The 15,192-nt window shown below is 39.5% G+C and overlaps 1 protein-coding gene across 8 annotated transcripts in view; it reads left to right on the top strand.

Moving 5' to 3' along the window:
* The window catches only part of LOC111845812 (transcription factor COE3-like), a 107,334-nt gene that overhangs the window by 74,993 nt on the left and 17,149 nt on the right, over nt 1–15,192 (top strand). For all 8 annotated transcript variants that reach the window (XM_072707122.1, XM_072707118.1, XM_072707117.1 and 5 more), the window contains exons 10-11: nt 2,621–2,747; nt 7,936–8,024. In XM_072707122.1, the coding sequence (XP_072563223.1) occupies nt 2,621–2,747; nt 7,936–8,024 (216 nt within the window). The remainder of the gene's footprint in view (nt 1–2,620; nt 2,748–7,935; nt 8,025–15,192) is intronic.

Raw genomic sequence — 15,192 nt, 5'->3', positions numbered from 1 at the left:
TGTTTGAGTGACAATGATGGGGAAGACTATAATATAGATGGTTACACACTGTTCTGTAGGGACCAGTTAGACAAAAAGGGAGGTGGCGTTGCAGTGTATGTAAAAGGAAACTTGCAGGCAAGGGAGCTCACTGACAAAAATAAAAGTACAGAAGCTACATGGGTAAAACTAGATGCTAAAAACTAAAATCACCTAATTGTCGCTGTTTGTTATAGAGCACGTAATGGAGTTTCAGAGGAAAGCAGAACATTATACAATGATATAAGGATTATGAGTAATAAAAATGATGTGGTAGTTATGGGTGATTTTAATTTACCTGGGTTACAGAGGGACAGAGTGTCCGGCTCTTCTGTAAAAGAACTTGAGATGGTGGAATTAGTACAAGATTGTTTTTTTACTCAGTTTGTTAATACTCCTACCAGGGGAGAAGCCCTTCTTGATCTTGTTTTCTCTAATAACCAGGATAGGATTGGAAAATTAGAGGTTTTAGGACCATTGGACAGTAGTAATCATAACATGGTTAAATTGGAGGTTAATTTTAGTGCCCGAAGTGCAAAGTGCCAAACAAAGACATACAATGTTAAGAAGGCTAACTTTAATGGTGTGAGACTGAAACTGGAAACTGTACACTGGATGGAGTTAAATAGCAAAATTGTTGAAGAGGCATGGGAATTTTTAAAGCACATTGTTGCAAGTGCAAGAGGACTCCATACCTGTTTCCAGCAAAGCTAAATCTAGGAAACCGCAACCAAGGTGGTTTACTACGGAAATTAAGAATAAAGTCAGCAGGAAAAGGGCTCTGTTCCACAAATGGAAAATAACTAATGATGTTGAAATAAAGCAGGAGTATCTAAGTCTACTGCTTGAGTTAAAAAATAGTATTAGATGCTCTCGCCAGTGTGGGGAAGTAACTAAAAAGGCCAATAGGAGATTGGGTTACATCTCTAGATGTGCATTGTGTAAGTCAAGGGAGGTGATGCTAATTCCTTGGTAAGACCCCACTTAGAATACTGTGTGCAGGTTTGGTCACCATACTTTAAAAAGCACATTGCTGCCTTGGAAAGGGTTCAATGTAGGGCTACAAGAATGATTCCTGGTCTTAGAGGAATGTCTTATGAGGAGAGGTGAATCTGTTCTGCCTCAAGCAAAGGAGACTAAGGGGGGACATGATCCAGGTATATAAGACTATAACAGGTCTGGATGCTGTTCAACATATAGTTACTTCAAATACAAGAACTTGTGGCCATAGGTGGAAATTAGCGGGAGAACATTTTAAAATTGATTTGAGAAAGCACTTCTTTACACAGCGTGCAGTTAGAGTATGGAATAGTCTTCCTGTTAGTGTAGCGCAAGCTAAAACCCTGGGTTCCTTTAAATCAGAGCTAGATAAGATTTTAATAACTGACATAACATGAACTTTTCAAACACACCAAAAGAAAAATCAATCCTTTTTTCTATTCGTTTCATTGTGTTTCAGGTTTGTGGGGTTTATCCCGGTTATTTCCGCTCCACACGGCTTCCACTGAGTCTTGTATTCTTTCACATCAAATGTGAAATTTATCCATTTATTCGTATGTTTTTTCCTACCTAAAGCCGACTGTGGCACAGACCAGACTTGGCAGTATCGTCCAGGCTGTCATACGGTCCAGAGAAAATTCAGCAAGTTGGGAGGGTGTTCCCATGATAGAAGTTAGTCATGCCTAGCACAGACATAAGAAATTTGCAGACAAACTTTAGAGACGGAACTGCATGATATATGAAGCCTGTTAGATCAATATTATCTAATCACACCCAGCTACAATTAGCACAAACTAAAGAAACTACTTTTGATTGGATCCGTTTCAAATTTGTCTCCTCCTGACATTTTTGTCTCATTTTTACTCATTGAAGTTATTAGTATATTTCACTGTCATTTTTGGCATCATAAATGATTTTTTATTTTATTGTCTTCTCAATTTAATCAGTTAAAATATTGTTGACAATTTTTATCGTTTCCGTCAATGAAAATAACACTGTATCAAAACGGATGGCAGGACTAATCAGAGATTCTGCCAAATTCAAATTGGCTGCAGCAATATAATTTACACCAATAAAATTTACACCGATATAATTTACACCAATATAATTTACACCGATATAATTTACACCAATATCACAAGCTGTTGGCTGTACAGTAAGTAGGAAATCTGGAGGCATTAGAAAAGTTTTGAGGAAACCAAGATACAAAACATCTTGGCCTCAGTTCCAGACGTTATGCATAAGAAGGACATCACAACAATGTACAAAGAACACCTTTCCCACTGCGGAGCTCTATGGAGACTGCACCTTTTTATAGCGGTGCATCTTTTCATTTTCAGATCCAAAAATAACTAGTTTGAGACCTAAGATCAGTCTCATAGAAAACCTGTTTGTTACAGTTTTGTTAAGGGATAAATGAGGGTTTGATTCTAATGGCGATTGGGCATGCTATGCATTTTAAAATAATTACATCACTTCTGGATGAAGCTAACGGGAACCAAGATAAACAGTGAAGTGAATTCTAATTATTATTTCTGAATAAACTCATAATAAGTGCTGCTTAAGGCCCGGGTCACTGATCTTGCCGGCTGCTGTATTTCAGCTCATCACCCCCCATGCCATCCGAGTTCAGACCCCCCCGCGGCACATCCCAGGAGTGGTGGAGGTTACACTGTCCTACAAGTCCAAGCAGTTCTGTAAAGGTGCCCCAGGACGCTTTGTCTACACAGGTAGGCACATAGGGTTAGTCCTGCTGGGCTTCTCTCTGTTTTCTGACGGCAACAGTAATACCTCTGGGACCAATTTATCAAGATGACTGTTCACTTTGTTCAAAATAAAAGAAATGGTTGTCATTCAAACCATAAGCTTTACCTTCTTCATGTACTTTTTCCTTGAAATGTGTGACTCAGGCACATCTCTGCACTTAGAATACCTTCATGTGTTTATTCTTATTGCTTTCATGTAATTAAAGTAGAAAGTGGATAACATTTCTGATGTATGAAACTGTACATTTATATCAAGTGTGACACACCACAGCACTTAACAAAGAAATGTGTCCCCTGCATTTATCCCGTATGTGACATAGCAGGGGGCAGTTAATTCAGCACTCGGGGGACAGTGCTTGGGGGTGGTACTGTACCTTGCTCAGGGTACCTCATTAATACTTTGTTGGTCGGGCATTCGAACCAACAACCTTTCAATCACAAATACACTTCCCTACCCATTAGGCCCCAACCATTCGAACAAAACCTGCCCACTAAAAGCTCTCTCTCATTAAACATGGCTAGATACTTATTGACTCTTTACTATGCAGTTCTAAGTGTCTTACTCCATTTATTGAAATCATGACTCTATCAGCACTACATTTAGTAAATGACTAGAATAAATGCATTTTATCGTGGTTTAACATAGTGATTGTGTTATTAAACAGGAATAGGAACATTTTTACCCAAGGTCATGCTGCGCTGTGGGGACTTTACACACGCCCCAATTATCACACATCTAAATATTGTATTCCCCAGTCAGAGCCCATTGTTATATTTAACAGACAAGAGTATTTAATTGTTTAAATTAACTTTAAATTGATTTAACTAATTCTTTTGGGGGAATATTGCAAGGAAAATGGAAATTGTGTGTTCTTTTACAAATTTATTTTGGGAGATATTATTTTTCAGCCTAAAGACAACAGATATGCACGTAATATGTACTCCATAGTTGGTGACAAAAAAATAAAATATATAAATAATATGATAAAATAGTTGCAGGACGCCTCCGGTACGCTGACTGATGATGGGTAAAAAGGGATGCTTCACAAAGGATTCCTTTGATCATACCAAAACCTTATTTTCCTGTTGTAGCTGGTTGATATCATCACATGCTCTACACGGTGTGTTCATTTCCTGTTGGGCTTCCATTGTTTTATATGATAAACATTCACGCAGGCACAGCTGAGGTCTGCAAACCCCCTTCATAATGCATCCCTCCCCAAGCTGCTTGCTCCACTCACACTTTCACTTTCCTCACATACTCCTCTTACTGTGGCCCTACTCCGTTCTTACATGACCAGATCTAGGCCCCTTTTCCTAGTTCATAAATACTCCTTTCATCACCATTACCCTCCTCAGGGGGGTGCCCTGAGTAGCTCAGCGTCTCCAGTATAACGCGATCGGCAAATTGTACCGATTAAAATATACCAAGGGGAACCCCCCCCCTGTTAGAATATTACCGCATTGCCACCCTAGAAAACTCATTTGATCCAGTCTGTGTACTGCCTCTCCTCATGCAGATTTTACATGCCCTCCTCGTACCCTTACACCTTCCCCAGTGGGCTTGTCTTCTAAGCTGGCTCAGATATTTATGGGCAAGTTAATGAGAATAGCCAGGAGTTATTGACTGTGCAGGGAAGACAGAGAATCTCTGAAAATCAGGGTCTGCAAAAACGCAGAGCTGCAATAACTGCGATTGAGCCCTTATTCTAGATTCACATCGATCTGCTCTGCATTAGCTCACAGAACATTTTTTAGCAGGTGATGATGTTTCCCAATCTCAGCTCATCTATTACACTTAAATGGCATTAGATCTGTTTTTAGATGTTTGTATTCTTTGCTGTTGTTAATAATAAAATGGGCTTATTCAAAATCACTCCCTATTACGATGTAGTGCAGTACAGTAAATAATGTGTCCAGCGGCAAATGTGGCTCATTATATAGTGTACAATAAAATTACCATAATTGCATTGTACAGACCATGTACCATAATGTGCCTAAATGTGAAGGCTATGTCTTGTAAGCGGACAATGGTGGAAAAGGGAGAATTTTAAGCACATAGAAAAATTTAATTTTTCATTTAAGATAAATTATAAGTTATGTAAAGGTTGTAGCTGTTGTATGTATGTTACGGCTGTATTTTGCTGCTTGCAAATGTCAGCTGTCAAAGTTTGCTTGGATACCAACATAGAGCTTCTTGAAAAGTGCCTTAAACAGTTGTCTTTCTCATTGATTATTTCCCTGTAGTGTGAACAACAGATATTTCACTATAACGGGAATAGTGAGCAAATCAACCTTTTTGGACTTGGCCATATAATTGATTTAGAAATTATACACCATGCAGCCAACTGTGAGATGGTCCTTTATTCACAAGCTGCACAAATGCACTTTTCTTCTTCCATCATGCTTTGCTTTGAGACATAGAGAAATATACACAGTGGAGAGCAAAGCTTGAATCTGAATACAGGGCCAGGCCATTTATCCAGTTTCTCTGGGGCATTTTGCGAGGGCATTTGCTGTTTGCTGTCCTCTTATAAATGTTAAGCATTATTGCTAAAGTGGTCAAGCACACTTTTTATTCTTAATGTCCTTAATGTAGACAAAATTCCTCTTTATTTTTGGTGTAAGTGCTGGGCTCTGTCTCACCCCACTGTAGTGACTGGTCAGGCCTAGTACAGCCTCTACATAACCCCACTAAAGCCTTACTTTGAACGACAGCCACGCCATCTTCATTGTGAGTTTTATCAATGCGGATCACTAGACCTCCAGCTGAGCCTATAGCCATTCTGCTCTCCTCTCAGCCTACACCCATGGGATTGCACGCGGTCCCCCAAGAAGCCGTCACTGTCATGACAGTGATGAGGTGTAGCGTACCTCTGTGATTAGAGACCTCATCAGCCTCACTTGTGCATATCGGCCACTCACTTGTGTTATATGCCTGACAGTTAATTGTGTCTTTTGCTTTGATAAGCTGCTTTAAAAATCTAGGGCATGTACCTCAGTTGATTAAAGTGGGACCTTTTCTTTAATATCCCAAATTTGGACTTGAACATTTTCCTTCTCTGAAATCGGTTTCATTGACACTGAAAATTTTACGCAATGCAATTTTATTCAGTACTTCTATCCAAAGTACTTTTATATTTCACATTTATAATGAATGGGGTATTTTACTGGTGTATTTCAGGTTAAGTACTGTCAAACTGCTTCTGCAAGTAAAGTGCATTTCGTTGGCCAGTTATCTAGCAATTAAATAGTAGAACGGTTCTGAAACCGGAACCATGATATCCACCCCAACCCAAAATAATTATTCTATTTCAAGTTAGGCCAGACTGTATGTTTTGTAAATATTACACCTGCACCTGGCCATTGTGTCCAAATGATTCTAAATGAGAAATTTTTAAATGCCCCCTCCCATGAAAACACTCTGCACAGCACTGCAACTATTTATGTGTCAGTGGAAGCCAGAAATGGGAATTCTGAGGTTGCAACAAAAGCAAAGAAAGTATGTTTTTGTTTTAAGGCTACCAGGTTAAGAGTATACCAACTGGTTAAGGTTAACATGTAAGGTTAACAGATTAAGGCTGACAGGTTAAGAGAATACCAAGTGGTCTGCTTTGACCTTTTGCTCTTGTTTGTTCTACATGTAGGTGTGCTATAACCTTAATGTACCGTCAATGACTAAGTGCTATAGAGGAACTTAGAGCAGAGGTTTTGACAGTGTTCATAGAAAACAAAAGTAAAAATGCCAAGCTATTGAGTAATCCAGTGCAGTTACAAACAATCTTAAATGCCTCTTAACTGAAGAAATAACAAAATTAGATGGCAAAAGTAATGCAAAAATACGAAAACTCCTACAAGCAAAAACCTGAATCAATCACATGTAACCCAGGACATGATCCCATTCAAACACAATGCATTTCAACAATACTAAATAATATAAATAATTCCTCATCACATGGAAATGGATTGATGGATCAAATGTGGGGTTTATTCTAGTCCTGATGGCATACAGTCCCTCCAGACTAATATGATTATTTTCCACTATGAATTGTACGCTACAAACCATTAAAAATTATTCAAAGAAATCTCTCTCATTGGCTTACTCATCTGCCCTCGTTTTTCTGCCCACACCTTTCAAAAGGGAAGTACAAAAAACAGGACATTCTAACTTCAACCAGAGGGCATTGTTGAGTAAATAGGGTTGAGCAACTCACAGCTTAACACATCAGATACACTCTGACACAATACAGAAGAATCAATGGACACATAATTTAACCTGGAAGGGTTTTCTATCACTAAACTATATGGTGAACCTGTAATGTTTATGAAAGAGTTTATATAGCACAGAAACATTTTCAAAAGCCTTGCAGTAGCATTTGAAATCATGTAATCATTGAATTATTAGGAAAAGCAATTCTGTTTTATATTGAAAATACCTGCAGTCTATTTGGCACCCTTTAATTAAAGTACATACAATGTATTCTAGCTGAACAAGAACCAGGTTCTTGAAGGAAGATTAATAAATAATATAAAGTATAAAGACCTTTATGAAAACCTGTTAAAAGAATATTTGTACCAAAACAGTACCATATTTATATTTGCAGTGTATTGGCAAGCATAAAGTGGTTTGCATGCGGAGGACTTTATATTAGGCTAATTTATTTGTTTCCGTTTGTATTGCCTTGGTTCTGTCTCTCTTTGGGTGTCCTACTGTCCCATAACTGCAGACACATCCACTGTAATTTAAGCTCCCGCCTCTTTAAACACGATTTATTGCCTTTTCATTTCATTTATGTCTTTCCATGGGAAGGGAGAGGAGTTAAATTAAGAGTAGAGAGATTTACATTACATTTGACTGCATTCTGATGCTTGTGTTTAAGATCAATATGAAAAAATGCAAAAACTAAACAGCAAGATAGAACTAATTAACTTATTGAAACACATATACATGTATAGCCACATACTGTAGCAAACCAAAATGACTCTTCAGAAAATATGGTCCCTTATGTCATTTTCTAAGTTTATGCTATATATGCTGATCAATGATGTCTACATCCCAAAAATAATTATTGGAAGTAATTCTCATTTATATCTGCTGTTATTATAATGCCCATATTAAATGTGCTTACCTTTTCCCCCATGCCTTTTCTAGCACTAAATGAACCAACTATTGACTATGGCTTCCAAAGGCTACAGAAAGTCATCCCAAGACATCCAGGAGACCCTGAGAGGTTACCCAAGGTATGTCTCAAGTGAAGGCACTCTCATCAGTTACTTTACATAAGGACCACTAGGGCTCTACTCACATTCTATCTATTTATGAATAAATAATATCAGCAGTTTTCATCTTAGCTTCTGATTAGCCCACAAGTTGACAGAGACTAGTAACTGTCATCTTCCAGTAAGGGTTTTTCACAAAATGCAGACTGTGACATCCAGGTTCTGGGGTTTCTCTACCTTAAGCTTCCACAGAGTTGTGTCAGCCCAGGCTGATGGCTCTGCGGCTGGAGTTTTTCCTGGTCGACAAGAAGGTTGTCTCAATGTGACTCTCACTGTTGCGTGTGCTTATGCTCTAAAAGACAGTTTGTGACAGATAGAGTGAATGAGGTGCTCTGAAAGAGAGCGACCGGGAAGAATGACCTCCCACGTCTAAACCTGAGGGGTGAATTATTATTGGACTTAATAATGCTCATAAGTGGTACAGGCAGTCCTGGCTTAAGAATGTCCGGCTTATGGACAACTCGTACTTACAAATGGACTGCCATGACACCTATTATATTAAAAATTCATGTTAAATACAATGGTTTGGAATAAGAAACTCACACTCTACTTTGTGACACTATGTAAAACATTGCCCAGCTTCAGCGGTTTGTCAGCCTGAGGTACAATACAGTACTGTAGGTGGTTATGCTTATTATTATTATTATTATTATTATTATTATACAGTGGTACCTCAGTTCTCGAACTCATTAGAACTAGAATTTCTTAAAAGTCGAGCCAACCAATTCGAAAAAAAATTACCTAGAACTCGATCTGAATCTCAGAAGTCGAATCGTGAACGCCAACCTAAGATAACTTATACGCATGGGGAAATGAGTCACGCGGCACGTCTCTCAGCGGATACAAAAGGGTAACGCTTCAGTCTCATATATTTAGGCAGTAAAAATACATTTAGACAATGATAGACAGTAACAGTAACTATTATTATGTAATAAAATACATTTAAAAATAAATATTTCTTAATTATTTTAATATTAATAATAACCATTAATAAATTTAATTATGATAATATTGTCATGCCCAACGGGGACGCAACGGAGACAAAGGCGCAGACGTCAGGGTTTCGGGGAATACGGGGTTTAATTACATGCAAGGCAGGCAAAACGCAGACGGACAATACAATAACCAGACTGGGGAAACAAACTGAAAGGCGGACGAAATACAGAAGACTAATGACAACAAGCAGAAACAGCTGATCACACGGGGATTCCACACGGGGTTAACAAGGGGGCGTGGCACACATAAGAAGTGGACAATCGGGGCAGGACACATTGTTTTTTTTTTACTTTACACATTGTTTGGATACATTTATTTTCTTACTTTAAAAATTACTGTTTTAATAAATGTGCTTAGATGTGTTTAGTACAGTGTATGCTTTTCTTGTTCTGTCCGGTTCATTTAGCATCTAAATGCTAAAAAAACATATTTCGGTGTAATTTTTTGGGGCCGGGGACCAATTAATTTGGTTTTCCATTATTTCTTATGGGGGAAATTCGATCAGAACTCGAACTTTTTAGGATTCGGTCCGTAGTTCTGAACGGCTTAATTTAGAGTTCTGAGGTACCACTGTATACTGTATCATTATTTTCTGACTTACCTACAAATTTATTTAAAGACAGACTTAAGGAATGGATCTTGTTCTCAACCAGAGGGCTACCTGTATCAGATCAGTCGAGGGCAATGGAAGGTATTTAGTTACATCAGAGTGTATGTTTGGACCGCTGGACCGGGCAGAGCCCGCAAATAATCACCACTTAATGGTGAGTTGAATTTTGTACATTGGGGGGAGGGGGGGGGGCTAGATGGATCATGATGACATATATAAGCGGGGAATGTCTGGCAGAAGCTTCTGTGCTAGATGGATTCAACTCCCACCTCTGTTAGAAGGTCAACATCATTGAGGCTGAATGCACCATGATCAAGGTCCTCCTATCCCATCCAGAGATGTCAAAGCTGTGGATGCCGATGGTGACGCGGTGGATATGTATTATTAATGTTGAATAGGTAGTGGGTAAGGTACCTGTGGACTGAGGAAACACATGGTATATTCCAGTTAAAGGGGAGGTCACAATAATTTGTCAGCCTGTCTGGGAGAGCCTATGCCAGTATACTGGAGAGAAGATGTAGCCAATAGTTTAACTGAGGTTTCAAGAGGAACAACAAGGATTCCTGCTGGATTGCAGAACAATAGACCAACGTTGTTCCCATGTATAGATGTATGAGGTTTTGGAGGATTATGCATTGAGGAGGTTCACGCTGGGAACCAAATCCAGACCTGTACTATACTTGTCAATCTCCTGTCACCCCATGATAAGGTGTCATGAAAATGAGATTTCTCCTGGGGGGCATGGACTAACAGGGTGAGGAGGATAAAGATGCTGCAGGCATTCTGCACTGGACAGAGGCCTCAGGGATGACCCAGAACATGCTGCAGGGATCATACAGACATGGGCAAAAGTATTGATACCATTATATTTTTTAAAGAAGAATCACAACTTTCACAATAAAAAAAGCAAAGTGGATGTGTTATGGTATAAATGATGGTGGATGGCAAATTTGAGATTCCTTTTTAAGAAGTAGAAGGATTTTACAGCTTTTGGCCGTGTCTGTTCTTCCCAGTTGCCCTCGGAACATCCTGGAATCTCCCAGAATGAGGTGGTGTCTGTGACCATGAAAAATGACATCTGGTCTGACCTGCTTAGCATACTGCCATTGTGACCATCACGAGGAAAAGTAATGAGAAGCTGAAGATGATGACTACATCTCATCTTCTTAGCTAGAAATGCAGAACTATTTGCGACATCCTCTGCTTATGCCAAAATATGTTTTTCTGGTCTGTTTTTTAACTTGTATCTGCCGTCAAAATGCAGCTAGCATTCTTTGAAGCTTTGGAAACAGAAATAATTCACATGCAGTGAAAGCAAATGCAGTGCACGTTCCATATGCCCAGATGCACACATCCTTTCTCTTGCGCAAAAATAAACACTCACGTTCTTGCCAATCCATACCCTGTTCACCCTTGGCAATTTGTTACCTAGTTAGTATGAAAGGAATATTGTCACCTGAAAAGGTGTGGCGATTAAATGACTGAGATTCCTTTGGGTAGGCAGCTACTGCAGGGTAGGAATCTAGTCAGTTGGGGTGTGACAGGCTTAAACAGTGCCCATGTTTGACCCACTTTTCAGAGGTGTAGAAATCAGTCATCAGTGACTACTGATGTATGGATTAGATAGATAGATAGATAGATAGATAGATAGATAGATAGATAGATAAAACACACGAGGATAGAATAAAACGCAAGGATTGCAGATGCAGTTACACTGTAATCCCATGCAAACCACATTTGATAATTTTTTTCTATCTGGAATTTTCTGTCTATTATATTAATAATAGACACTGTGGTTTAATTCTGCACTGCTATTGTAAAAGACCATATCTGGCTCTCTGTAGAGCTTGGGGGTCGCAGTGTAGGGTCAGTAAACATGTACTGGGACTGGGGTTTTCTGCCAAGACCGGGGCTCTAACCGGTGATCTTCCAGTCATGGGCACAGAGACTTAGACCGCTGGGCTGCTCACCAGCCCCAGCAGCAGGGGACGTAGACTTGTAAGCCTCCCTGGGAAAGCCTACGCCAGAGTCCCAGACAGGGCAACCTAGGATTCCAGAGGGATGATGCAGATTCCAGGCTGGTCGTGTACAGTAGCAAAGCTGTGCTAACATATGAAACAGGTGCTTTGAGAAGGTATATGATGTAGGACAGGGACGCCCAACCTTTTTTAACTCAAGATCTACTTTTCAGGTGGCCAGTGTGCCGAGATATACCAGTTCAAATAGGGAGCCATAGCTATTATTCTTTTACTCTTTTATTACTCTAGCAATAGCCTTTTGACATAGTTAACAAGCACATAGCAAATCCAGGTAATTTTCCAAATAAAAAAGTGTAAAAAGTATAAATAAATATATTTCTCTACCTTAGTGGGACCACTGCCACTGGGACGATGCAGTTGCATTACAGTCGCATTGCATATAAGACAAAAAATAATCCTGATTTCACGCTGAATAAAAATGATATGTTTTTGATCTTTTGGCTTCTGCCATGTTTGCGCACAAAATTTTTACAGTACACGATCAGTTGCACACTGAAAAATGGGCGCTTCGTGCACAAGTGCACGGGCGCTTGCGACGCACTTCGCGATCGATTGAGAATTATTCTGCGATCGACCGGTCGATCGCGATTGACTGTTCGGGCACCCCTGATGTAGGAGGTGCTGCACGATTTGGGTTACAGCAGCTGCTACTGAGTGCTTTTTGAGCGCTGTACCAATGTGGTATGAGCTGTGTCTGTATACTTGGCACAGAACTGCAGCTGATTGGTGCGGGTCTTGGCCTGTATCCTGGGCATGGGGGGGCTAGACACGAGACTCCTGATAATACCAACCTTCAAATCCGAGGCTGTGGTGCTCCCTCAGACAGAGCGAATCGGGAGAGTGCACAAGTGGTTTGGTGACTGCAGTTTTGTGGTTAATGAGGAGGTCCACGGTGGTAATCGGCAGTTCAGTATTCAGAAGAAGCTCACAGTTTACCGGTCAGTCCACCTCCCAGTCCTCTCCTATGCTCATGAGCTGTGGGTAATGAACAATGACAAAATAATAAGGTCGCAGATACAGCAGCCAAAATTAGGTTTTTCCACAGGGTTGCTGGGCTTACTCTCCGTGACAGGGTGAGGAGTTCACAGTTCTGGACCTCAAAATAGAGCAAATGCACTAATAGATTAAGAGGAGGTTTGGGCATCTTATAGGGATGCCATGTACTGGGCGCAAAAGGAGCTGTTTTGGGCACATCTCACTGGGTAGAGGCCCCAGGACACCCCGGAGGGACTGTATCACCTGCGTGAAACTGGCACCCCATGTGTCTCAGATTTAACTAGTTCAAGAACTAAAGCAGCACAAATGAAAATCTCAACAGTTCAAACTGACAGAAATGATTGAAACTAGTTTGGATAAAATCTGAAATATATATGGGGCCAATTTCACACAGGTCATTATATCGCCCAGCTGCCTGATGATCCCAGAAAAGCGAGGTCTGGTTAGTAGAGTGCCACTGCAACCCTCAACAGGACACTTAGTGAGGAAGTGACACAATCCGTCCATCTGTCTTCAAACCATTTATCCTGATCAGGGCCTCAGGGGGCCCTTGAGCCTGATGCAGGCAGCATAAGCTTGGGTTGTATCCTGGACAGGACACCACACATACAAGTTATCATACTATATTTGAAATTTAGAGACACAAAACTGAGCCTGACGGCTTGTCTTTGGACTGGGGGAGGAAACCAGAGGAAACCCAGACAGAATTGTCATACAATATGTGCATGAACACCTATGCATGCATGCATACTGTATATATACTCTGTGTATGTGAGTGTGTGTACTGTATATATACTCTGTGTATGTGAGTGTGTGTGTATATACTGTACGTGTCTGTATACTCATTTCTATTGTTATTCCTTTCTTCTTTCATGCCTGTAAAGCAGTTGCCATCTCTGTTATCAGACTGACTGTCGCTGTATCACAGTGTTTGTGCTTAAGTAAGCATTTTTATTATTATTGTTGTTGTTGTTAATTAAGCACATTTGTTGTATGTGTAATTCCAGAGTTATAACTTGGTTTTAATACTTTCAAAATTACTCTGTACTTAAGCATTACTTTCATTCCAAATTTTTTTCGGCAAAATTATGAGCTACGTAAAATCAAGCCTGTGCAGCATCATATAATCCAACTTGTAAAATTATATTTAAATTGATCGTTGCCATATTAACAAACAGTATTCATTGACGCACATGGTGTGCCACACATTTTAAGCAGTACTGAAGTAATATTTTCAGTTGATTGCTTATGTATACAGCTGTGTGCCTGACATCAGCCCTCATAACTGCATTCCAGCTGAACTCCACCACCTTGAAAGGACTTGAGTCATTGCTCAACTCTCCGTAATGTTGTTTTTGTGTAAAGCTGTCCAAATTTTGCATGTGTCTCATTTATATCCTGTAATAACTTATTTATCCTTCGAGGGCAAATTATAGGAGGTGCGCATTTCTCATTTTCCTTCGGCAATCTGAATATAAGGTGTCTTGAAGAGATTAATCACAGTTAAATCAGGCCTACTAATATATTTTTCATTTATGCAAGGCTCCAATTTCCAAACTACAAATAAATTACTTAAATAAAGAAAACGTTAAAAACCAATCTATTATATTCATCATATGTCATGTTCAGAATGACTGATGGTATTTCAGTTTTTTTTTAAGACTTGATATTATTAAACAGTCACAGATCATCTGTTCAGCTTAGTGAAAGGTAATGCCATTAGACTTGCAAATGCCCATTCTTCATTAATATTTATGTCAGAGACTAGGAGGCCATTGCTCTAAAACTAAACATAGACATGGCCAAAATGTTACTGTGTCAGACCTCAGTGTCCTAGCAGTTAACCCTGATTAGAGTTGACTTGACCTGAAGAAGGTGGAATCAATTACAAGGCCATATTATACAGGTGTTATTTAATCTAAAACCATTTCTTACATGATCTGTATAGAAGAATTATGCATTATCTCAGGACTGCATATTTTATTGGTCTTTTGCAACTAAAGAAATGTCAAGAAACACAATATCTTCAGACTCTACTGGTTGCCAGGTGTCCTGGTATAATCCTTAGCCATGAAATGAGGAAGAGAAAGACAGACAAACAAGCTGTACTGAGTGGTCGCATGATACGTTGCATCTTGTGCAGAAAGAACAAATGTAAAGAAACAGACAACAGCTTGGCACAGTGCCCCCCTGTGGCAGTCCTCCAGTGTAAAATATTTAAGGAAGTCATTAAGCTTGACGGTTGTATTAGGGTAAAAGGTGGGCTATCTAACTTTATGTTGCTCCTGCCGTAATTTGTTGTTTTCAGTACGTGTATATATAATCTGATAATTTTAAAATATATCAGATGCAGTACAATAGTATTTAATGTTGCAGGGAAGAAATGTTTTGCCCTTATACTTACTCTTACTTTAAGAAATCTGCTGCAGTGTTTTTGCATATATGTTTAGTGATCTTATGTAAATCATAAATCATTGCATCATTCACC

The sequence above is a fragment of the Paramormyrops kingsleyae genome, chromosome 25, assembly GCF_048594095.1.
Source record: "Paramormyrops kingsleyae isolate MSU_618 chromosome 25, PKINGS_0.4, whole genome shotgun sequence".
Lineage (NCBI taxonomy): Eukaryota > Metazoa > Chordata > Actinopteri > Osteoglossiformes > Mormyridae > Paramormyrops > Paramormyrops kingsleyae.
This window is presented reverse-complemented; position numbering and strand designations above follow the sequence as displayed.